This window comes from Hippocampus comes, unplaced genomic scaffold (genome assembly GCF_001891065.2).
Source record: "Hippocampus comes isolate QL1 unplaced genomic scaffold, H_comes_QL1_v1.1 scaffold335, whole genome shotgun sequence".
NCBI lineage: Eukaryota > Metazoa > Chordata > Actinopteri > Syngnathiformes > Syngnathidae > Hippocampus > Hippocampus comes.
The window spans coordinates 1,479,564-1,503,295 of NW_017805823.1; the positions used below are offsets into that span (position 1 = coordinate 1,479,564).

The 23,732-nt window shown below is 41.6% G+C and overlaps 3 protein-coding genes across 10 annotated transcripts in view; all 3 read right to left on the minus strand.

The window, feature by feature from the left end:
• Window positions 1-527: 527 nt before the first annotated feature.
• grinab (glutamate receptor, ionotropic, N-methyl D-aspartate-associated protein 1b (glutamate binding)) lies at window positions 528-3,825 on the minus strand. The gene is made up of 6 exons (XM_019886440.1): window positions 3,503-3,825; window positions 3,290-3,402; window positions 2,065-2,265; window positions 1,684-1,812; window positions 1,457-1,600; window positions 528-982 (listed from the first exon to the last, which is right to left on the minus strand). The coding sequence occupies exons 1-6, from the start codon at window positions 3,732-3,734 to the stop codon at window positions 830-832; spliced, it is 972 nt and encodes a 323-aa protein (XP_019741999.1). The 5' UTR covers window positions 3,735-3,825; the 3' UTR covers window positions 528-829.
• A 490-nt stretch (window positions 3,826-4,315) lies between these two features.
• Window positions 4,316-13,363, minus strand: LOC109525689 (RNA-binding protein 24-like). Its single transcript, XM_019886427.1, has 4 exons — window positions 12,849-13,363; window positions 11,674-11,797; window positions 10,445-10,499; window positions 4,316-6,204 (listed from the first exon to the last, which is right to left on the minus strand). The coding sequence occupies exons 1-4, from the start codon at window positions 13,014-13,016 to the stop codon at window positions 5,829-5,831; spliced, it is 723 nt and encodes a 240-aa protein (XP_019741986.1). The 5' UTR covers window positions 13,017-13,363; the 3' UTR covers window positions 4,316-5,828.
• A 2,695-nt stretch (window positions 13,364-16,058) lies between these two features.
• kif13a (kinesin family member 13A) overlaps window positions 16,059-23,732 on the minus strand; it is a 42,618-nt gene continuing 34,944 nt past the window's right edge. For 3 of the 8 annotated variants that reach the window (XM_019886412.1, XM_019886415.1, XM_019886410.1), the window contains 11 exons: window positions 23,494-23,618; window positions 23,193-23,369; window positions 23,017-23,109; window positions 22,776-22,928; window positions 21,927-22,004; window positions 21,781-21,840; window positions 21,555-21,636; window positions 21,126-21,277; window positions 20,586-20,726; window positions 19,070-20,105; window positions 16,059-18,126 (listed from right to left, as the gene is read on the minus strand). In XM_019886412.1, coding sequence (XP_019741971.1) covers window positions 17,993-18,126; window positions 19,070-20,105; window positions 20,586-20,726; window positions 21,126-21,277; window positions 21,555-21,636; window positions 21,781-21,840; window positions 21,927-22,004; window positions 22,776-22,928; window positions 23,017-23,109; window positions 23,193-23,369; window positions 23,494-23,618 — 2,231 coding nt within the window. In that variant the 3' untranslated portion in view covers window positions 16,059-17,992. The remainder of the gene's footprint in view (window positions 18,127-19,069; window positions 20,106-20,585; window positions 20,727-21,125; window positions 21,278-21,554; window positions 21,637-21,780; window positions 21,841-21,926; window positions 22,005-22,775; window positions 22,929-23,016; window positions 23,110-23,192; window positions 23,370-23,493; window positions 23,619-23,732) is intronic. The other 5 variants (XM_019886414.1, XM_019886413.1, XM_019886411.1 and 2 more) reach the window with 4 other exon arrangements.

Below are 23,732 nucleotides of genomic sequence, written 5' to 3' on the forward strand. Positions count from 1 at the left end.
TATATATATATATTTTAATATCCGCGATGCACTGAAGCCGTGATAAACGAACCGCGAAATAGTGAGGGATCATTGTATAATATTCTTCTCATTTAGTTTGTTTCATCTGCAATTCACCGATGATACCGGCAAAGACTGGGAACATGGAGCGCTAGAAGCATTTTTAAAACGATACACGAGCTACGATTGTGATGTTCATGCATATAGCACGCTGCAAAAGTGTGCCTCATGCCTCCCTGTCAGGTCTCCCACTAAAGGTTGGCAGTGACTTCTTTTTCCCAAACTGTTTAATCTACTTTAACGTTTCATTCATGTTAGGGGCCGTTATAGCTGTAGCTCATCATGGCATGCGTGCGCGTGTGTATGCGTGCACGTGCAGTAACGGTCGATCGGGGAAGGTTGGTTGGCTTGAAAAGTAGATCTTCGGTTCAAAAAAGGTTGGGCACCCCTGCTTTATATCTTCCTGATTTCTAATTTAACTGTCCAATATTAAGAGCACACTTCTGAAACACACATGTAAATATTAGTAATTGGTCAAAGGTATGATCTATTTCAATAGAACACATTTTTGAACTGACTGTAATGTACTTAGGAAAGGTTTAATGAGGCAAAATATTACAATCAATCTACATATTCCTTTCATAATACGTATCACCACTGAATAACAATTTGATTTTATAAAAGGCCAGGTGAAGAAAAGACAATTCACCACAGTCTTTTGATCAGTGAAAGCAACTTAAAAAAAAAATCCTACTACAAGACCTCACTTCAACGAACACAATTAACAAAAAATAGTATTCTGACATGATTTTCTATGACTCTCTTGAGCTCAGCTGCCCCTGGCCTTTCCCAAAATAGCAAGAATGTAGAGAAAGATGTTGATGATGTCCATATACAGGTTAAGTGCAGCAAAGACAAATTCTTCAGGATGCAAGGACAATTCCTTGTTGCCAAGCAGCAGCTGGGTGTCCACTGCCAAGAACTGTAACAAATGAAAGAAGTCTCTGAATTCATCTACAGCGGGATGCAGAAATGGTCACATAATTTGTACATTTGTTTCTATTTTCCATTGAAAGCTCATCAGTGTTTTTGATTGACTGTTACATCTGCGGCATTGCAATGTCATTCACTGAAGTTTAAAATTTTGAGTCGCAGCAAAACTACAAACACGACTGCAATTCTGACTGCTTCAGTCGCGTGAACAAGTGTACGGTGGGCCCTACAGTGGGAATGATGTGTCCCATGAAATGAACCTACCCATGAAAACATTTAAAGTGGATCTGTGTGGCCCAATATGTATAAAGAACACCAATTTTTTTTTTTTTTTTTTTTAAAGAAAATTGAGAATTTGGTTCTTGATATAATAACAAGAAAACGAATACGGTAAAAAAAACTCCCGAAATCCATCAGAAATCAGGAGGCGTGCATGTGCGCGTGTGTTTGCAAGAGGGCTTACACAGGTGAAGAGCAAGGCTCCAAGTCCAGCATACACAATGTGCATGATCCTGTCACGCATGATGATGCACAGCAGGCTGAAGAGGATGAGGACAACGCAGCAGACGAACATCACGCCATAACAAGAAGTGAAATCATACTTGGTCTGTGGAGAGATGACAAGCATGCCGTTTTAAGTTATACTGCTGCTTCAACTAGTAGTGCCGCGTGTGAGTGGCAGATAGCAACCTGGAGAGAAAAGATAACCACAGTGAAGCAGACCACAGCTGTGATGCCCAATGCTATGACCACGATGTCAGTTTCATGGAAGCTGGCAATCATTCCCACCATATACGAAATACTGAGGGTCAGGATGGACTGAAAATAAGAGAAAATACTTGTTACAATTTGGAACCAACAGCCTGTTTTGAGTCTTGATATCTTAATAATTATAGCTTAAGTAAGAGATATCATTTATAAACGTTTGCCACACCTTTAATGCGATATACATCAAAGCACAACCTTTACATAATTTTCATCCAAGAATCCAGATCAGATTGAAAAAAAAAACCACTCCTCCCATCAGTGTTCACCATTTAGAACAAAACAGGAAAATAAAACATGGCTTACTAATGCAATCAGGTTCCACGGATGTTGCCTGCGGAGGTTTCCACAGCAGCTGATGGCGCACATGCACACAAAGAATGTAACGTAGGACACAATATAGGCCCAGATGTTTTCTTTCGCGAACAACTTAATTTCGTCCACAGAGATGAAAAGCACCACAAAGGAGAACGTCACCACCAGTTGAGCAGTTAGCACCAAGAACACCTGCGGGGTGAAAGAAGCAGGTGGAATTTGACTTCACTCAATTCATCTCAAGTCCAATCAAAACACATTTTCAGATGGGAAGAAACATGATTTTGGTGTCAATTTCAAGACTTATATTTTTTAAGATACATTTTGGAAATCACAATGACACTTGTTTTTTTTTTTTTTTTTTTTTTGATTGCTTATTTTAAGAGAGTTGAATGTTGTAAGACAAGTGTGAAAGTTTTACGTGAGTAATAGGGCCAACCATAATTCATATCAACATGTGATATGAATACATTTTAATAGTTTGTATGCATATTAGTACACATACTGGAGGTTGTACCTTCATGTACGACTTTAATTTTATGCTTGGAACTCAAAACACACTCCTCTCGAAAATCTATAAAAAAAAAAAAAAAAAAATTCTGACTCATGGCTGTACCGGCGAGTCGTCGTCTCATCAAGCGCATTTCCGAGGCGGGGCAAACATGAGCAAACAGACAGCGAAATGAACCAATCAGCGAATAGCGGACGTGACATTGGGGAAAAATTATATATATTTGGAATTAAATGCTTACAATGCCTTCAGCTACTGGGGCTTGAATGTGTTTCTGGTTATTTAAAACTGATGTAATGCTGAATGATGTTAACAAACTATCATCTGTCCCGTGCGCCATTATGAATGAGGATGGACTTTCACCGCTGAAGAGTGACATTGCGCACCAAGGATACGTCACAGCAAATAAACTAATTTGACTGGATGTTGTTTCCAGACCCACTTTCTTATTGGGGGTAGCTTGCGAGCCTAGTAGGCTTCAGTAATATTAGTTGCTTTTGTACAGAGTAAATAATTCATGAATGAGAATTGTTAGATCATCTGTCTACATGTGTTGTTTCATCATTGACGTCATACACCGAGACATAGATGTTATTAGTTAACCCATCTATGGCATTTTGCACTGTGCGTCGGCATTGACTGGTTAATTCTCATAGTTTGTTGTTTGGCTGTAACACTTTCTCACTGTGTTACAGTGCCCCCTACCTTCCGAATGAAAGCTCTTCTTATGGTTTTGTTATCCAAACCGAAACCGAAGTCGTGGTTATCATGAAATGGTGGCGGGTCCTCCTCATTGTGGAAAGCATCACCTGAAGTGTCTGCCACCAATCATAAGAGACAACACATACATTCACCTATTTGGAAGTCAACGGGGGGGGGGGGGGGGCGGGGGGGGGGGACACGCAAGCACCTGCTTACCGCATATGTTGTCGTGAAAGCCATAGGCAGGTGGAGAATACGGCGAGGATGCTTGGTTGCTCATACCGAAATCTCCAGGTACACCAGGCCCAAAAGCAGCTGCAGGCGTAGGGAGAGGGAGACCCCCGGGAGAGCCCAAGAACACATTCGGCGCTGATGCGGGCGCAAACGACGTCTGCGGCAGCGGGAGTTCTTCGTCCAGTAGAGTGTATGCAGTTTTATCGGTGGCCATTATCGGTTGCAACCGAATCTAGACTTCCTGTTTGTGTTCATCAAACTCCACGCAGACGCCGTCGACAACAGGGTAATGACGTCAGGGTCACGTGTATGCTCATTTCCGGGTCTCGTAATTCATCCGTCCGTTTTCTGTACCTGATATTCGCAGCTCAATTAATACACTTTACACTTTTATTGGTCAATTTTGTAACTTTAGTACTTTTATTTGAAAAGGAACTAGTTACAAAAGCGTGTAGCTATAATAATATGTGATTTGCAATATTAATGGTGTCATTGTAGTAGACGTAAAATTGTCGCTGTGGTTGAGTGCCCAATTCTGGAGCACGCACAGGCACCGAGATGATGTTTTGGTGAAAGAGGAAAGGAACAAATGTAGTAGCAATGTTGTTGTCTGCGCCCCAGGAAGCAGAGGCACCTGCCATAAAGGGGGGAGACCTAGAGGTCATAGTGCTTCAAGTAAAAACAACTTTAAAAGGTCTTATTTCCAAACATGGGTGTTGTTCAATACGTCTAACTAATTGGAAGACTATAAATAGCCGCCAATCGCAGGAAAACAACTAAAACTTCCTCAGTGGGCAGTCTTTAGTGTACTTTTATTTCCGTTCATACAAAATATTGACATGAATTCGGAGCCTGATAGCAAAAATACACAGAATAATTAACATTTTGTTGGTATGGTTTCCCTTTGTTTTACATACAAACTTCCAACGACGCTTTTCTTGAATAATGCATTGTAAAATGCAAGGCAAAATACCTTTGCACTTCACATTCAGTGTCAGATGACAGTAAATGGTTCAAGTTTATGAGCTTCCTTATCAAAGTGGTCAAATACTGAATATACATTAAAAAAAGGCAACATTTAAGTCTACAAGATAAACATTACAAATCTACACAAATTATTGCTACTGTTCCACCCATATTTTGTTCTTTATACAAATTGTAGCACTGTCTTAAGCATCCATGCCATGCTCTTGATGAACGTTGTAGCGGACCTAACTAAACACAAAAAAATATTGTTTATTTTTGTAAGCTTTAATAATAAATACATAAATAGCATAATTTAAAAGGCACATTCGGAAACAAAATGATTCACATTCAAAAACCTTTTTTGCTGAGCTTGCTTGATGTGCAATTGATGAGTGAGGAAAGTGAATGTTTTTCCAGCTTCGATCTCAGCTATTTATTTAAACCGCTATGGAAAAAAAAACATGTATGCTACTCACAAATTTAGGAATAATGGGCTTTCGGGTGACATTTCAGGATGAATCTAAAATGTGGAATACTCTTCACAGGTGAACTCAATTCAATCCTCTCTAATCTCTGAATGCGCATACCCATCAGTTCATTTTTCAGTACTTTTTACATAACCTGTTGTTCTCTAACAAGGAGCTGAATGGCAAACGTCACAAAGGGTGCTTGATCCATGACAAACACTTCAATGCCTTTCTGTGACTCTTCCAGTCTGTTACTCATCTGCAACCTGTTAACACTGACTCTCAGCTCAATGCCTTACAATGGCGAGGTTCTGATTGTTGAGTCATCTTGGTATCACGATGGCAGGAAATGTATTGCTCGAATCTGTCAAGGTTTTGTGCATTCCGGGTTTGTCCTGAAATTTCACCAGAGCCCAATCGCCCTGATTTTTCTGAATAGTGTACATAATTAAGGGGAAACTAGAGGGAGCTGTCTGCATAGATTCAGATAATACAAATCCTGAAAAATGCACCATGAGTGACTGACTCATATTCATACACGTTTTTGGTAAATAAAAGTAGTGGCGAAGACACTTGATCATAAGACATGAATGCACTTGGGAACACTTCCAGAATATATACACAAAAATTAGTAATGAGGTTCAGTTAGTCTGCTTTTGTTGCTCGAGTTAACATTCAATCTTTTTGCTGATTTATAAATATTAAATAATGAAAAAAAAATACTGATCTAATTTGAATAAAATACAGCATTTGTTTGCACGTCCTGTGATTCTCTTCACTTTTCAAGTTAAAAGCTTGTGCGGACAACCCTCATTGTAGCGTAACTCAATCCCAGTCGCACGGGGTGATGACCTCTCAACCACGGCATTTTCTTTTCACTGCATGCGATCCGTCTGCAGCTGCTGAGGCTGGTACTGGCTGAAGGCGGCGGCCGCTGCGGCGGCCCCCGGGGTGGCTGCGGTGGCGAGCGGCTGCTGGACCGTGTAGCCGTAGCCAGCTGTGGTCATGTAGCCCGTCGGGGCCGGGGAGGCCGCGTATGGATACTGCTCATAGGCGGCGGCAGCTGCTGCGGCAGCGGTGGCAGCTGCAGCCGAGTACTGAGCATAAGCGGCTCCAGTGTAGTCAAGGTATGGAGAGGTGGCGGCGGCGGCAGCCGCGGCAGCTGTTGCCGTGGCACTTGAGGGTTGCACATGGGGGATCACCATACTGGGCTGGACAAAGGCCTGAGGGTAGACATAGTGAGCCGGGATCCTGTAGGAGAAACACACGCTGGTGTCAAAGGTAAGCCGCAGCGGGTAATCCTGAAGGCGCCACAAATACGTCAATCCAGTCTTCAGAACACAGCAAATCCATTCATTAACAACTGGGGAAAAAAAACCCTACCTAGACGAGAGAAGTTAAGAAAGCAGCAAAAACCACAAGCGCAATAAAAGCACCTGAATCTTAAATGTCAACCCAACGCCGCACTCCACAACCTGGCGACAAAATGCGAGCTGACCGCACGCCACCACAATGTCAAAAAAGGAAGAGGACATCGTTGTGCCCACATTGTCACGCCAACAGCACACGTATAGGCATGCCCACACATGTTAGGTCCTTCAACACAAACAAAAACAATAAACTGCAAACAAGTCCACGTCACTGCTATGGAAACTGAAAAATGGAGGGTTGAGGCTATCTTAAGGAGAATTGGAACCGTGTTATCGAGTGAGCAGTATACAGTGGAATCTTGAAGCTCCCCTGCGAGTGGTGCAACGGATCATGGATGCGGGATGCGTACGGATTACGTCCCACGGTTCAGTACAAATTTATTCTGCGGATTGGTTGGTGGAAAAAAAAATATTCTATGTGCTCACGTGAAGGCAGCATGTTTAATCCACACATGCTAGTAGTCACGTGTAACGGGTTTGGTCCATTGCACCACTTATCTCCTGCTGTCTTGGTTCATCCTTTACAAACACTTCTCATGTTAGTTCCAGTATTTTTTTAAAACACTTCCACAAGTCCAAATGTAGAGTTATGTGGCTTCTGTGTCGTACCACGTTGTGCTGCAAGTGTAATTAAGAGTAAAAAAACAGCCAGAGAACATATGCTGATTTTATGCATTGTTGTGTTAAAGTAGTAAGTTGTTGTTTTAAAGTTTATTACCATAACCGTACCACACACCCACCCAAGAGTACATTTCTTCTTTCATATTTTAGGCCTTCTTATACCCTCTGCCACGCTTACAAAACCTTAAAATGTACTAATACAAACTTTTTGAATGCACACATACGCGCGCGACCATATGCACATTTGCAAGCAAAAATGTCTTGAAAAGATATAAAAACCTCAAAAGCCCCCCCCCCCGAGATAATCATATCCAAACTTACAGTATTTCAACATTTTAAAACAAGTTCAATACAAATGCAAAATTAACGATACAGCGCAACTACTAAAGGTGAACCGGGATATAGCGGGGGAAGAACTGTCGATGTAAAACTGAGTCATCCACACTTCGACGGCATGATGGATCTGAAGCGGCGTATTTGTACGTCACCATTAACGATGACGTGAAGGATTTCGCGCGAGTGTGGTCTCTTTACGTTATGACGGAATGGCTGACTTGGCAGTTTACATTCCCATCTGTTCTTTTATTATTTATGCTGACCATGAAAAAAAACACTTACCGCACTTCAAGCACTCCAATCAAATTCGAATTCTGATGTTACATGTCATGCTATCACTGGCAAACTTTTGTGGTGGCATCGTAAAAAAGATGGGGTGGGCAGTTGGAAGCCAAAGAGCAGCAAAACACATCCAAGTTAAATCTTTAGATCAGGGGTGGGCAAAGGATACACACACACACACACACACACACACACACACACACACATTAAAAAAAAAAACTGAGGGCAAAGTTCAAATGTTTTTTTTGTTTTTTTTTTTACTGTGCTCATCTACAAATGATCTGAACCATCGGGCTGTTTTGTAAATTAACACAAAGGCTTGCCCACCCCCGTTAAAATGCTGCTCACTGAGCTGAAGTGTCGCAAGATTATACGACATATCGCATGACATCACGTGCGGCGAAGGTTCTAGCTATTTGTTTTTGGTTGACTTAAAAGCTTATCTTTCTAAAAACTTGTGTGTGGCTCTACTGTACTCCACTGATATCAGTAGAGGGGGAGCAAGATGACATTTGGCTTTGCTATGAACTTTTTATCACTCATAAAATATATTGAAGAGCAGGTGTGAAGGGGTTATATTTGTCCCTCTTCTGGACATACAAGACCCCCCCCCCCCACCACACACACAAACGTACACATGCCAACTTGATTGACAAGGGAGGCTGGAGGCAAGGCTGGCTATTTTTGCCGCCCTTGTCATGTCCAAAGGACGTACTGATCTCTTTCAGTAACACATGGCTGGGCTCTCGCCAACTGGAGCCACTCATCTGCGCCACTTGGTCATGTCCGATCTCATGGCTAGTACAAAATATCAGATTAGCAAATAATCATCTCACTGTTAGTATCAATAAATAAACGTTCAATTTCTATCATGTCAAAATTGCCGGTTATTCAAAGGGAATTATATGGCCATTGTTTTATTTGCTACGAAGAGGTATGTGCTAACAACAAACCCGACCATTGTTTTGGTAACCTCATCACCCCACCACCCCGTTTTTTTCCCCAAATATTTTTATTTCAATGTAGCAGAGGCTGTGATATAGCCGACAAATACAATTTCAATCTTTTTTTTCTGTTTTTATTTTATTTTTTTTACATTTAGAAGGGACTGTCACTGTCACAAAGTTGACTTCATGGCAAAGGGACGCCGAGCATTCCTTGTCAAAGGTCAGAAAGTACAATTTGCCTGTTTTCCGGAATGCATCATAAGCCCAAACCCATGTGCAAAACACAAACTTTTATTTATTTCACATTATTCTGTGATTGCAGTTTAGTTATTGTATCTAGAATGAAAATCTTTTTTTTACATTTTTTGTTGAGTTTTACAGAAATCACTTGGCAGTTGATTTTGTTGCCTTGTAGCATGTATTGTGATATGAATCGATCTCATGGGCAAAACACTGTGAAATCCTGAGTTACTCTCCAATTTACACTAGGGCCAGACATTGTACGGATTGAAATGATTCTTGACCAATTTCTGCAAATGGATTGATATGGAGTTCAGAGTATCACGCAATTCCTGTTTTGTTTTTTTGGGGTGGTAATCAGATTGCATTGAGAATTACTTTGTAACTACAACCACTATCAGAAACAATTTTACATAAACATACATTTCACCTTTCCAACTGACTTGGCCTATCCGTCACTCGACACCACAACCTTGTTTACGGAGTGCTTTTAAGAAGGAGCCTGTCCTTGCTTTGATGCATTTTTTTGCAGTTCTTCCAGTGGCAAGCTAAATAAAGGTGCTTTGTAAATCACCAGGACACACGGGTAATCTGCAGCATGGGACCAAAAGGCTTCCACCTGTTGTCCACAGCTGAGCGGCGATGCCTGTGCCATGCATTATTAACAGCAGCGCTCCTATTTTCCATCCGAATTTGAGAGGCCGCACAGATCATTGTAGCAGACAGCTGCTGCCTGCGAAGCACGCTCGGATCTCGTGTCTGCAGCCCAGAACATTTGTCTGTTGACTTATCGAGGTCTCTAGTTGGTGGAGTTATTTTCTGCTCGCTATTGTACGTGTACAACTGAACTCAAAGCAACGGGTTAATTGAGAGGAAACAAAACTCCCGCATGCAGGCCAAGTGTTTTGTTTTGTTGCGGGGAATCCAATGGCGAGCTCTTATCAGAATCCTTTTTTGTCCATTCACAACAAAACATGATCGTTTTAAGGTTAACTAAAAAAACTGAAGGGAGGCAGAATAAACAGCAGGCTACGGCACGAAAAATTAAACAGTCATCACCCCATTGCAGAGTTACACCGTCCTAGCAAAACTCACTCAAATCGTGAACAAAAAAAATGAACTCCCCAGCCCCAAATAGTTGTAGAAATGAGCACACAAGTTAAGCTGAACACCACATCATACTGAAAACAAGGCACACACCAATCTATGTGCTATGAAAACCAACAAAAAACCAAAAACAAAAAAAAAAAGAGACTCCCATGCATCTAGTCACCATTTCAGCTCGTTTGTGTAATGTTTACAGGTAACACTTTAGAGCGCTCTGCCCAATAGTAGACTCAGCTATTCCTCAAACCATCATCTGCTATTTTAACCGTTACCGAGCCTGTCAGATCAGAGAGAGACACAAACAACATGAAGTCAATCCGGCAGTTGGCTAAGGAAGAGGAGGGGAGAAGGGGGGCATTGGGGGGAGGGGTGGACACATGTTCAAATCCGTCAGTCAACGCTGAGAGGAGCAGTCATCATTACTAACGTGTCCTCATTCAGCAGGGTTTAAACAGGTGATAGAAACAATAAAAATGTCACGATGAAGTGACTGTACTGGTTTTCGGGGGGATGGATTGTGCAACATACCCATAAGGCCTTTGGATGAATGCTGGGTGGATCTGAGGCATGCCAAATGCAAAGCCTAGAAAAGACACAAAAAGGTTGAAAGAAAAGATGCAACACAAATCTGAGATCTTGAGGTCAGTCTATGAACACTAACAACAAATTGCCAAATTGTGGGGAAAGTAGGGAATTTTCTCTTTGTGTGATATATCGCAACGTTCTACAGCACAGCATACATTGTATTCCACCTTAAGGGAGTATAAAATACAGCATGCACTCCTCATGAAAAAGTCTCGGGTTACCCAGAGAAGTGAAAAGACAGACAGTGTGGTTTCTATGAAAACACACTATTGGAGATAAAATGACAGTTGAAAAGTTTTGGGTGTTCTTGAAAGGTCTATTTTTGAAAGAAAAACGCAGATTTTTAATTTTATGATATTAACAAAGCTTAAACAGCATCTTTGATTCATTTAACAATTATCTTGAAAAAAGAAAACCTTGCTTCCAAAAAATGGCAATTTTTAAGTGACCTAAAACCCTTAAACAGTAGTCGCTATACCAGGGGTGTCAAACTTATTTTTGTCACGGGCCACATTATAGTTACCGGTTCCCTTTTTTTTGGGGGAGGGGGGGGGGGCAGTTAAGACTTGTGAAACCATATATGGACGTCCAGAATAATGGTTTATTCCACTATAGTTTAAGTTACTGGAATGAGGGTTTTGGGAACAAGAAAACTTACAATAGCTCTCTTATACTGTATATTACATAGGAGAATTTGAAATGTTGGGAAACATTTTCGTAAGCATCATAGAAGTCAACATGTTTGATTTGCTTTCGCGGGCCACATCAAAAGATGTGGCGGGCCAGATCTGGCCCCCGGGGCCTTGAGTTTGACACATGTGCTCTATACTGTATCTGTAAAACTATGTGTTGTTTTTCTTTCAAAAAGAAGGCAATTTCTGAGTGACTCCAAACTTCTGAACAGTAGCATATTAATTAATTTATTTCTACATTGCCACTTTACAAACTGTACATACAAAACTGTATTCAGCTCAACTTTATACACATCAGGATGACAGTTCTAGTTTATGTTATGTTGGTGAATACTGTTTTTTTTTCTTTGTTGACATTTCACGTTTTATGCTTTTTGGATGAAAATGTTAAATGTGAGATACTCAGGAGGGTAAGCAACCACAAATGAGGTTCCAAATAAATAAATACATCTGCTGGAGTGAACAATGAGCAATTCTCACCTGGTTGTATGACCCTAGGCTTGGCTCCTAGGTAGGCCAGATTCACATTTGCCTTCCTGCCATCTATAATGGGGTTGGGGTCCTTGCAAGCCCGGTCAGCGGAGGCCCGGTCTGCCATGGTCACCTGTCGGAAGACACAAACAACAACATGCATTTCTATTACTAAACAAACTTCAATCGGTGTTTCACAAACTTAGGGATGGGTCATATCTTGAGTCTTTTTGATGCATGTTTATTCTCATAATTGTTGTTTGTTCTTGTACTATGTTGTATGCCAATATTGTAGCAATACATGGTGGAAGTCGCAAAGTCACGTACAAATCATCAATATTATACTTCAGTACATCTTCCAGGTATCTGTACTTGAGTATTTTTTTCCTGACAACTGTACTTCCAACTTCTTTGTCAAGATGTGATTGTTACTTTTTCAGTCAACGCAGGTAGGCTGATTTGTTTGAGATCTTGGCTACCTGAGTGAACCAGGGAGCATAAACAACAACACACCAGATTTGAAGAAGCAACATATTCCCCATTCATAGCCTGATTTAACATTGTCAGCTCTACTAATGATTCGTGGCGAATGTTTTGTGACTTGTGCCAGCTTTAAAACACTTAAAAACTCTCCCATCTGATCTGGAAAAAAAATTGCTTTTGTTATCATTGGCTAACTTAGCCTTTTGTTTGTTGTGCACAGAAATGATTTTTTTTTTTTACTTGTGTCAAGATAACATATTGTGCTTTACATTTTTACTGTTTTTCATTTTCTGCAAATAAAAGCTCTTTAGGAAAATATTTGTATTCGTAATTTGGGAGTCATGCTGTGAATAGTTTAAAGAATTTAAAACTTGTTCATTTAACTCATCCTATTAAGAGCAAAAGCAGAGAAACTAATCAGTGGGATCAATATTTTTTAGAGCTGTAACTGACAGTAAAAACTTACCATCGTACTTAGTCTGTCCTTTTTTTTCTTGACTTTTATTTAAGATTGTATATTGTTTTACACGAGTATAATTCTGCTCAGTGCAGTGTGAGTAAGCATGGTGCTCCAATTCACTTGACACATGTCAACATGCCACATACTGGCAGCAACACAGCCTGTCGCACGTGCTCCAAGAACATTACAAAACGCCAACTTTTTCTTTTCTTTCTTTTTTGTTTTTGGAGTGATCACTTACAAATCCATAACCTCTGGACTTCCCCGTCTGACGGTCTGTGATGACCACAGCCTCCTCGATGTCCCCGAACACCTCGAAGTACTTCCTGAGACTCGAGTCGGTGGTGTGGTAGGGGAGACCTCCCACGAAGATCTTGGTGAAGGTAGTGTCTTTTTGGGCCGAATGCATGTTTTATGAAGTTAATTGAATTAGACGAGTTCAAAATAAAATGGGGTGGGGGGGGAAAAAGGCACTTGGGAGCTAAGAACGTCTGAGTAGAGGGACAGGACGTGAATGTGTGGAGTGCGGCTCCGACAGAACAAGTTAAGTCCGCCGGTCATAGGCGAGGGGGAGGAGGAGGAGGAGGAAGAGGACACCTGTTAGTTTGTTACCCACTTGTCAGATGAGTCACATGTATGTAACTCCACCCAAGTGGCGATCATCTCGCTAGAACTGCCTCACAGCAGTCGGAAGAGGGGAAAAAACATGTCCAAAAATGAACTTAAAATGTGCTCTTGTTGTTTATTACATTGTGGGTTTTTGAAGAGTTGAAGTGAGTGGGTACTTGTACGCAGAGCGTCCCCTGTTGGCTGGAGGTGGTCAGAGGCCCTCTGGAAAGGAAACAAGTGTGTGTGAGTGTGTGTGTGTTTCTTGTGGTTGTGGGTGACGTCAGCGCACCTTCGTACGTTCTCTTACTTTAATTTACAGGTAGCCCAGACGTAATGTTGACATATGAGGTTTATTTGAGGCAGCAACAGAGAATCCAAAGCCATGTTGGCTATCGGGCAATAACCCCGCACACAGTTGTTAAGAGCTCCAAATCGAAATTCAAATGTTAGTAACATCCCCGGGTATGATGTCGTGAATAAATGGCCCATATATTTTAAAATAATAATAATAAGCAGGGGGGAAAAAGCACAATATAAAGCTGAGCGAGATGTGGCTCTGTTCGTTATTATTTGTTGGATGACGAAAATTAATTGTTCACTTTCTTGATACTGTAATTTCTTTCTCATGTTTTGGGTTAGCGTCATCGTAATTTATTATTATTTTTTATTTGAAGCGGATGATTGAAAGCTAATCGAATAAATTCTACTACTACTGCCGTGTCAATCAAATTGACCCTGCTTTTGTTTTGAATTTTGCAGCATTGAGCAGTCAGGGCCAGCAAGTCCTTTTTTTGTTGTGTCAGTCTAATCTGCCTATCGGGCTTTCAGAATCAGTAGTGCTTGCTGGTTGATGAAACTTAAATTATATTATAAATTGTTCTAACCAACTTTGACGAGCAAAACACCTTTGTGAGATCCGCAACTATTTACATATTATTGTACTGTACTTCATAATCAGTGTCTTTAGTGAGTATGATGTGTTTTATTTAATTGGTTGATGTTTTTGTCATTGTGGTGCCTCTGATTAAAAAGTGGTTTAGTGGTTGGGTGAGTCACTCCTGAAGACCCAAATACCAAACACACGGCCCACTACTGCAGAATCTCAGTATATGAGTGGTACATGTATTTAGAAAACAGGATGAGTTGTTATAACTATAACAGCTCTTAATATGATGCAGTAAATGAATACCCACCCAAAGCCATACGGGCATTGTTCATATTTTTCCTCCCAATTTATTGTATTTAATCTCATTCGTGGAAGTGTGCCCATTGTGGTGGTCAATGAGTTAAATCCCGTAACCACCGCCCCCAACCCCAGGGAAGTATAACTCCCCCTGTGCCAAACCGATTTCTTATGCACTGTGAACAACTGTCACATCTACAGTAGGCTACTGTATATATTCACACACACACACTCAACTTGTACTCATTTTATATTTGGTCTCATTTTTTAAATGTTGTTTGTGTTCATAAACTGTTTTTTTGTCAAACAATTCAAGCAACTTTTAAATTATTTGTATTAATGCATAAGGTATAGTTACAAGGTAGACTTTAAATTCCATTAAAAAAAAAGTTAGAGGCAACACTGCAACATTCTGTGTTCACTTAAACATTTCTTATACCATGTGCTTCTGATTTTTTTGTACCGGTACATATTGTCCTGGGCAATAGACTGCTTTGCACTGGATCCTTTTGATATGATGCACTGCTGTTTATTTTCCAGTGTATTCACATTTTACATGTGCATTTAGGACTTCATTTGTAAAAAGTACCTAGAATTTTCTTTTCCGTATGAAGAAGACTGTCTACATAAACTTTCCCTTCCCTACATAACAATATCAAATAGTTTGGAATTACAATTTTTAATTTAAACTTTAACATTTTTATAATGTAAAAAATGATTACATTTATGTTTAAGCTTAAATGTATTTATCAAATGTTTGCAATACACACACAAAAAAAAAATCACAATTTATTTGGATCTATTGTTCTACTACGGTACTTCCACTATTTCATATGAAAGTCATTTTTAAACCTGCAGCCAAAATTCCAGTAAGCCAAATAAAGATTTATACAGGCTATAAATACTGGCTGTATCATGTTTTATATGTGTAGTGTGTGTCTTTGTGTTTGTGCATGAGGACATACGGAAAGGTTATAAGGGGAAAAGCACAGGTGTGCACACTAAAAAGAAGTGATTGCTGTCACAGTGTCACACTGCAGGGACACCCAAATAGAATGCAGAATATTACGTGCCTCACCTGTGCATTCCCTATATGACAACTTTAATGTGGTTTAAAAAATAAAAATCACCACACGACCTGTGTGCCCTCTACGGTATCTGTCACCCTTTTGTAGAAAAAAAGATTGACTTTTATGGTTGATTCCACAGTGCCACGTTTAAAAGTAAGGTTTGGATTGTGCCCTGTATTGACGCCAGCTTGAGAGAAAATACAGTGCAACGTGTGAAAGGACAAAACAGACCTTTCGACAAGACAGGTAAGAAAATAGAAAAATATAAATGTAGCTTTTTCAGTTAAATTTTTCATCAATGTAAAAATGCAGGCAGGCAAGATGGCGCTGCAATGCAGTACAAAAAGTATCACATTATTCACCACCAATGTCTCTCTCTTTAATGAAAAGCATGCTTTTTTTCTAACAACAAAATTTGAGTGATTCATTGTTTTCTTTATGTTTGGATTTCTAAAAAGTATTTGGGGCTACATGCTATTTATTGGACAGAGAATAAAGAAATGTTACTTTTAAATTGAATTGTCATCAAGTGTGCGGGGAATATGGAGATACAGTCCAATTGTCCAATAATAAAAGCACGCATCAACAATTAGTGCTACTTTTTATCTTGACAGGTTCATACATTTTTAAACTAATTGTTTCCCTGTGTTTTGGATTTGAAAAAAATTGAGGTACAGGTATGCTTCTCATTAAACAGCGACTGTCTATAAACAGGAAATATTAATGCAGAGAAAAAACTAATGTTAGAGTCAATTCAACACAAACGTTAACACAACGGTTTGACTGTAAATGTTCTATTCTAGAACATTCTTGTACCCATTAAAACACTTTTTTTGCGATACATCATAAATACAAATCTGTACATTATAGTGTAAATACTATTTTTAAAAAAAACACAACTTGTATTTACATCTCCACAGGGGAGAGCAGCTGAAGGTAAAGACCTTCCATTTACAACGTGAACATATACATTATGTATAGATGCATCCCAACTTTCTTGTCTGCAGTTTGCCACATGTTCAGAACACAACAACCTCATCCTCTCTGTAATGTGACACCGTTCATCACACTGTCATTCGATCCTAAATAGGACAGAATGCATTATTGAGTACCTGCTGATAACTTGTGGTATTATGTATCAGTCAGTCAGCATATAAATTTCACATGGACACACGACAAAAGTACAACAACATCAAAAATGCACATCATTCAAGCCGTACAAAAAAAAAAAAAAAGCACATTGTTCAAGCCAAATAAGACTGGGTGGCATTCAGCAAGCCATTGGGCGTCATCACAATAAACATTACACATTATCACAGGTACACACATTTTTTTAAATGTTATGTGTCCACCTTTATAGAATCAGGGACATAAGGCATTACTGTATCCAAGTCCTGGATGTAGTCTTTAAAATCCTCATATCCAAGTGCTAGACAGAGTCGATAAAGTCTTCATACAGAGATGACATCATACGGCGTTTGCGTCCTCTCAGTCAAAAGTGTGAGAACTCGCTCGGTCAGTTCGGTATGGAAGACCCTCCTGACCATCTCTGAGGATCCTTTCCAGTGCAAGCATTCAAACAGCACAATTCTCATGCTGGAAGGGGATTGTTCGATCCACAGTGTTACAGTACTTCAACAGGATAATTCAAGAGTCTCAAAGTGAAGGCAATGCAGGTTTTCTTGTTGATCTTGAGGATATGTGGAATTAATCCATATCGAGACATGGCACTAAACTTTACACAAATGCACACAGATATACTGTCTACGCTGTTTTCTTCCACATACAATCTGTTAGAAAACGTTACATAAAACTTTGTATGCAAAATTCAGGTTAGTTTTAAAGATGGAGACTTTCCAGGGGAAATAAGTGGAAGTTATAGGAAGGTATACAGAATTTAAATGTTGGATAAACCCAGAATGTAAATTTAAAAAAAAAAAAAACAGCATAGGCCCATTTTTTTAGCCTGTTAGATGAAAAAAAACAACAACAAATATTTATTAATTTGCCTGCATGCCTGCTTAAGACTTTTTTTGTGTGTTCATGAATATATTTTGGATGAAGTAGCCCAAATTTCCAGTTAACTGCCATTCATTCTCATAAAATATGAGCAAAATTGCTCAGTCGAATTTCCCGCGGAAAGTCTCCACCCCTTTGCAACTCAAACTAACAGCAGATATGAAACTCTTTGGTTGCCCCTGACAACACATGAATGAAAATATCAAGGCTTATTGACAGTAGTACATTCTTAATCTTCATATCCCAGATGAATAATCATATGAGCCTCAGGGGATTATGATTATGACACCATACAAAAATATGCTTTCTTGAGAAAACTGAAGTGGCTAATATTTCCATATGGACTCCCAATTATGCATTTCCCCTTAAAAATAGACCCATATGGAAAAACATGTGCATAGTGAGCATGTGCATATTCAGTGATTCGCTTCATAAGAAAGTCAAAGCCAAAAAAAGTCCAAATCAGAATTTTGGCCAAAAAGTCAAGCAGTGGCCCAGACCGTCTTATCTGAGGAGAGTGGTTTGGTCTGTGTCCATGGAGGGCGGGCCTCTGGTCAGACGAGATGGCTTCACGAACACACCGTGGCCCGGAGGACATCGGAAGTACACTCTCCCCTGGACTGTACCATTATGCTTACCTGAGGAAGGGTTAAAATATTACTATATCAGCAATATTCAAAACATTGACTCAGCAAAGAAAGACTAATACAGTCAAGCGTTGTTTTTTTTTCAACATACCCCGTTTACATTTTCACCACTATCACGTTCACATTTCAAAAGTCCGAATTTCACGTAATTCATTTTCCATTTGCCAATTTTGCTTACAACTAACACCTTTATAATGGAAACTTCATTATAACGACCAGAAAACAGTGAAAAGGCCTATACCATGGGAAGCTAACTGCCGCCACGACCTTGCTTGTGAACAAAATGTACAGCTTGGGATTCCCTTTTTTTCTTCATGGTGTATACACATATTTGTAATTGATATGTTTATACTATATTACATGGTCATGTTTTTACATCTATGAATGTTCATGCTGTATTATACATCGTAGTCGGTGGCCATTTTATTGGAAATGGTTACAACGAACCACCGTTATAACGTACAGATTCGTTATGTCCCTCGAATTATGTTGTAACGGGGTTCGACTGTACTACTGCAACTTACTGAGGATTTGTGACCGTCTCTGTATATCTGTATTATACTTCCCCCAGGTGGCCAAGGTGCACACACGTAGAGGAGCAGGACCATGTCCACTGAATTAAAAACAAAATTGTGGCAAAAATAGTTTGCTTTTACATTTTATTGAATTATGCAATTGCCATATGACTTTAAAATCCTATCGGATATTTTATGTGGGTGGGAGGTTGGAACGGATAAATGGCATTTCTAATCAGTTTAATGTGGAAATACAATTTTAGATATGAGTGTTTTGAGTAATGAGTGTGGTCATGGAGCAAATGAAATTTGTAGCTCAAGGCACCAATGTACTTGGAGTTAAAATAAACAGCACCCTCTAGTGGATAAATTCATCAATATCGTGCAGTACACCCTTTGCTCCACTTTCAATAACTCACCCACTGCCAGGTCCAGTTTGACCCCAACCCAGATACCCTTGGCAAACTCCACCCCTCCGACGTAGTGGACCATTCCGCGCCTCTTCCCCACCCACACCAGCTCCCCGGGCGCCATCCAATCGGGGAGCTGTGCGACAGGGGTGCTCTCATCCCCGCTGGAGTCACCCGAGAGCTCCGTGCTGCTTGGGTTGGGGCTGGGACAGGGGCTCCCGTGGGGCACGTCTCCCTGCGCTGGCTCGCGGATAGGAGGGTCTCCTCCTCTGAGAGCCGGGGCTTTAGACAGGGGCGTAACAGCGGACGGTGACGTAGAAGTGATAAGTGAGGTTGGAGATGGGGCGATGGTGCAAATTACAGTGTTACTCGAAACTGGATATTTGTGTAAAGCGGCCGAGGCATTGTCAGAATTGTTCATCAGACTAGTAACTGAAGAGTCACACGTTTCTGTCTTACTAGTCGTTTTCAGTGTCGTGGCGAGCTCAGCACCGTCTTGCTTCCATCCTTCCGTAAAATCGTCCAAATCATTTTCTGCAATACTATCATCCGCCCCTTTAAAGTCCGTGAACTCCTGACTGCAACTGAGGATGCAGTTTGGAAGCAGAGTTCTCTGCTGGCCACAAGAAACACTGTCAGGTAAAGAAGTAGTGGCGGTGAGCAACTGCTGGTCTTCATTTCCAGTGGGAACACCTTTGATTTGTGTGTAGCCCCTTCCAGCATGACATCCGAGGGCGTCTTGGGAATCTCTGGAGGTGCAGCTGAGATGGTCGGAGCTCTCACTGGAACTGAAAGGCAGGTCGGACAGCGTGGCGTTCGACGCGCTGTGGGAAAAATAACCGCTGGTGCAGCTACTGGTTGTGGGGCTACGAGACAGCCCCTTCGGCTCCTTCAAGTCGCCGCGGCTCTCCAGAGTGGCGTTGTAGATGTCAAAGTTTGCAAAGTCCTCTGGGATGTATGCCTGGAAGCCGCCGCCGTGGTCTTGAGGGCCCCGGTCCAGATTGAGAGTCACGTCCACTGGAGTCTCCTCCTCATCAGACTCCTGCTGTTCAATATCAGCAGACATGAGCTGTATGAAGCCTCATCTTCGATTACGACACGACTCAAACAGTTCATGAGGGCAGACTGTGATCATGCAACACGATAGATGATGGCTTGTGTCTGTTGCGATGATAATGCACATTTTTCTTGTTAACAATTAGGTGACATTTCTCCAGGGGTGAATTTACACTTGCATGGGAGGGAAAAAAAAATCTGATGTGGGATCTCAATCGGAATTGGGCATGACACATGAACATTCACAATTTTATGATTTTACAGAATGTAATTGATCACCGATGAGGTAATCATTACTTTGTGCTTGCATACTCTTAAGGTTGAGTTCCAAAAATAGTTTGCAGTTTTGTTGGTTGGCTAGATTCCTTTGTCGGTTACGTGTAAGCCTTTCAAAGCGATGTGATCGCTCTCGCCGCAGTGTGACCTTGTGACTTTTCCTTCCAATAAGAGCAGCGTGTATAGCACTTACAGCACCGTGTGGCAGTGTGTGGCTGAGCTGTCTGCAGGTGGGGGTGGAAGGCTTGCAGTGGCCCTCGCTGCCTGCCCTGGGTCTGCGCCAGGGACAGGGAGGGGGGAGCAGTGCAGAGTTGTCCACACATGAGCGCATGCTCTGCGGATGGGTCAGAACAACAGCACAGACTTCACGCACACACACGTAGACAAACACATTGCATGCATGCGAGCATGCATGGAGCTGGGCAGGTCAGTGACATCGTTAGTGGCATGCATTTCAATAAACAGCTTGCAGAGTAGCTAGTTATAATGCTTGGAATGTAGATACATTGAGTGATTTAAATGGGTGGACAATCGACATTTAGTTTTTAACGCGGTCACAGTCAAGCTATTTGGAAATTGTAAAAGACTGGGCAGAAGGGGCTGAAAAATGCTGATGACATCCAGTATCATTAATGCATGCACGACCCTTGAGAAATGTGTGTTGATGTGATGAGCGACACGTTCGTGCACGGGGTGAGGATCACATTCAATGGATGAACTCAATCATTCTTGCCTCTTGCTCCAGGAGTGGGCGGGCCTCCAGGACTCTCTTCACTTTGTTCTCTTCCTTGACAGGCAGCAGTGACTTGAGGAACTTGGACGGCTGAGGCGATAAAAGCTTGAAGGGACTGGAGTTGAAGAATGTAGGATTCTCTGGAACTGACCCTGTGCAGAGACAATAGGTGATATAGTGTGAAACACAGTACAATAATAAGTGCAAAACACATGATCCCATCTGAATTTGAGGCCAGAGGTGGAGTACAATCTGAACCGATTGCCAGCCAATCACAGGGCACATCTAGACTATCTATTTACACTCACATTCACAGTTATGCACAATTTAGCACCTTCACTGAACCTAACATGCATGTTTTCGGAATGTGTAGAACATGCCACCAACAAATAACTCGCATTTATTGTCAAATTCTCTCATCATGTTTACCTGGCCCTTCCTTGTTTTTAACTGGAGTGCTGCAGAGAGAGCCATCCTGAGGATTGCAGCTGTCAGCATGATCACAGTGGCCCTAGAAACGAATACATAGATCATATTAGCTCAGACAATTAGCTCGCACCATAAAAAAGCAAGACGGCCTCGTAGCCATTTGAAACAAAGCGCATTGTCAGACCACAGCAGTAAAACACGTGATCAACACGGTGTTACGGCATACCTCACATACTTTGCGGTCTTCGTCCTCGCAGCCAGTCAGGTCTGTTTTACTGCAGGAAGACTGGAGAGCAGGAAAATGTATTACCCACACATCCAAACTATTATTTCTCTGTGATCCACAGTGTGTGAGAGTAATGTGCTCATTACATGCTGTACATTTGGTGTGCTGACGCTTCTTCTGAGGTGTCTTCCCTTAGTAGTGAGGGCCTCCTTCACTGTCACAGCCTGTGGAAAAGTATATTTTTAGGAATTGGGGCAAGAGGGGTAGTTCCCACCATATTCATCAGGTGGCTCCTTTGGAATAAAACCTGGCATATTTTTAACAGAGTTGTCATTTTGTACCAAATCTCCGGACTGTGTCTGGCTGTGTCCTGCTTGAAGTTTTAATAATGGGAACCATGGGTTATGACCGAAAGAACAAGATCCTGGATACAAGTGGCCGAAATGAGTTTCCTAAGCAGGGTGTCCGGGCTCTCCCTTAGCGATAAGGTGAGAAGCTCGCTCATCTGGGGAAGGAGCCGCTTCTTCTCCACGTCAAGAGGCGCTAGAAGAGGCGGCTCGGGGATCTAATTAGGAAGCCTCCTGGACGCCTCCTCAGTGAGGTGTTCCAGGCATGTCCCACAGGCAGGAGGCCCCAAGGACGACCCAGGACACGCTGGAGAGACTACGTGTCCCGGTTGGGCTGGGAACGCCTTGGGATCCCCCAGGGCGAGCTGGAAGAATTGACTAGGGAGAAGGAAGTCTAGGCTTCCCTGCTAAAGCTGTTGCCCCGTGACCTGACCCCGGATAAGCGGTAGAAAATGGACAGATGGATGGCATTTTAATTAGGTTATTCTATTGAGAAACTGTTATAATTGGCCTTTATCATGAAATACATTGTATTTGTCCAAATATGTCAGAATGAATAAGACAAGAATTCAAGCACCCCTGGTTTAAGTGGTAATTATCTGGTTTTGGCGTCTCCAATAATCCATGGCTTCCGTGGCCCGACTGTACCTGTCGCAGCCTCTCCAAACTGAGGATATTCTCCACTTGCAGAACTCCCCGAGTGTATTTCTCAATGTAGGTTTCTCCATCCTGAGTCTCCTCGCTGTCTGCACGAGCAGCCATGAGGGCCAACGTCTCTCTCTCCTCTGGCTCCTCTGAGGCCTGACGTGGAAAAGTGAGAAAAGGGGGTTCAGTTCAAAAGACTTCTTTTTGAGTGTCATTATTAGAAGACAAAACGATTATGTTGCACCTTTGGTATGTTGGAAACAATGTCATAGGTCACACCACAGGAGTAAAGCATGTTCTTGAGGGACATTCTCCTTTTGAGACTTTGTGTGAAACTCTGTTTCAGAAGAGTTGAATTAGGTGAGCTAATTAAATAGTATATGCCGCTGTAAATCATCAAGTCATTTCTCGCACACGAACCTGCTTGTTGTAGATGTTGACGGCGACCCTCTTGCGCAGCACCAGCTCCATTGAGGCAGGGTGACTGAGCTGTACTGTGGTTTTGAGGATAAGGTAGATGCGCTCGTGAGGAGACGTGACCCGATTGAGATGCACGGAATCATGGATGGATGAGTCCCACGAGCACACCGCTGACACCTGAAAAAAACAAAATGGCGGAACTGTGTTTTAAAACTTGAAAAATGCACCGTTACTCATAAAGTCAGGCGCACAGTTCCATCTTTGAACACAGGGGGGCAGTAAATACAAAGTAGTGACTCACCTCCTCCTCGCTGTGCTTGATGATGGGGAGATAGAAGAACTGGCTTCCATGCTCTTTGGGTAGGATGGAGTTAACGCCTGCAGCATGTGGGCCTGTCAGCTGCTCATTCACTGTCAGATTATCAGCTGGTGGAACAAAACATATCTATATGAAGCTTCTTAAAACTGCACTCATTAAGTATATCTGCGCAGTCTTATTGGAGATAACAGAGCTGAATGACAAATGTTCTTTCCAAAGAC

Coding starts and splice junctions, on each gene's coding strand:
- LOC109525689 (XM_019886427.1), bottom strand. CDS start 13,016: ATGCATTCGGCCCAAAAAGACACTACCTTCACCAAGATCTTCGTGGGA. Junction 11,798..12,848: donor AGTCCAGAGGTTATGGATTT/GTAAGTGATCAC, acceptor GTCTTCCGACAG/GTGACCATGGCAGACCGGGC. Junction 10,500..11,673: donor GCCTAGGGTCATACAACCAG/GTGAGAATTGCT, acceptor TGTCTTTTCTAG/GCTTTGCATTTGGCATGCCT.
- grinab (XM_019886440.1), bottom strand. CDS start 3,734: ATGGCCACCGATAAAACTGCATACACTCTACTGGACGAAGAACTCCCG. Junction 1,813..2,064: donor CGTGGAACCTGATTGCATTA/GTAAGCCATGTT, acceptor TCTTATTTTCAG/TCCATCCTGACCCTCAGTAT. Junction 983..1,456: donor GAGCCTTGCTCTTCACCTGT/GTAAGCCCTCTT, acceptor CATTTGTTACAG/TTCTTGGCAGTGGACACCCA.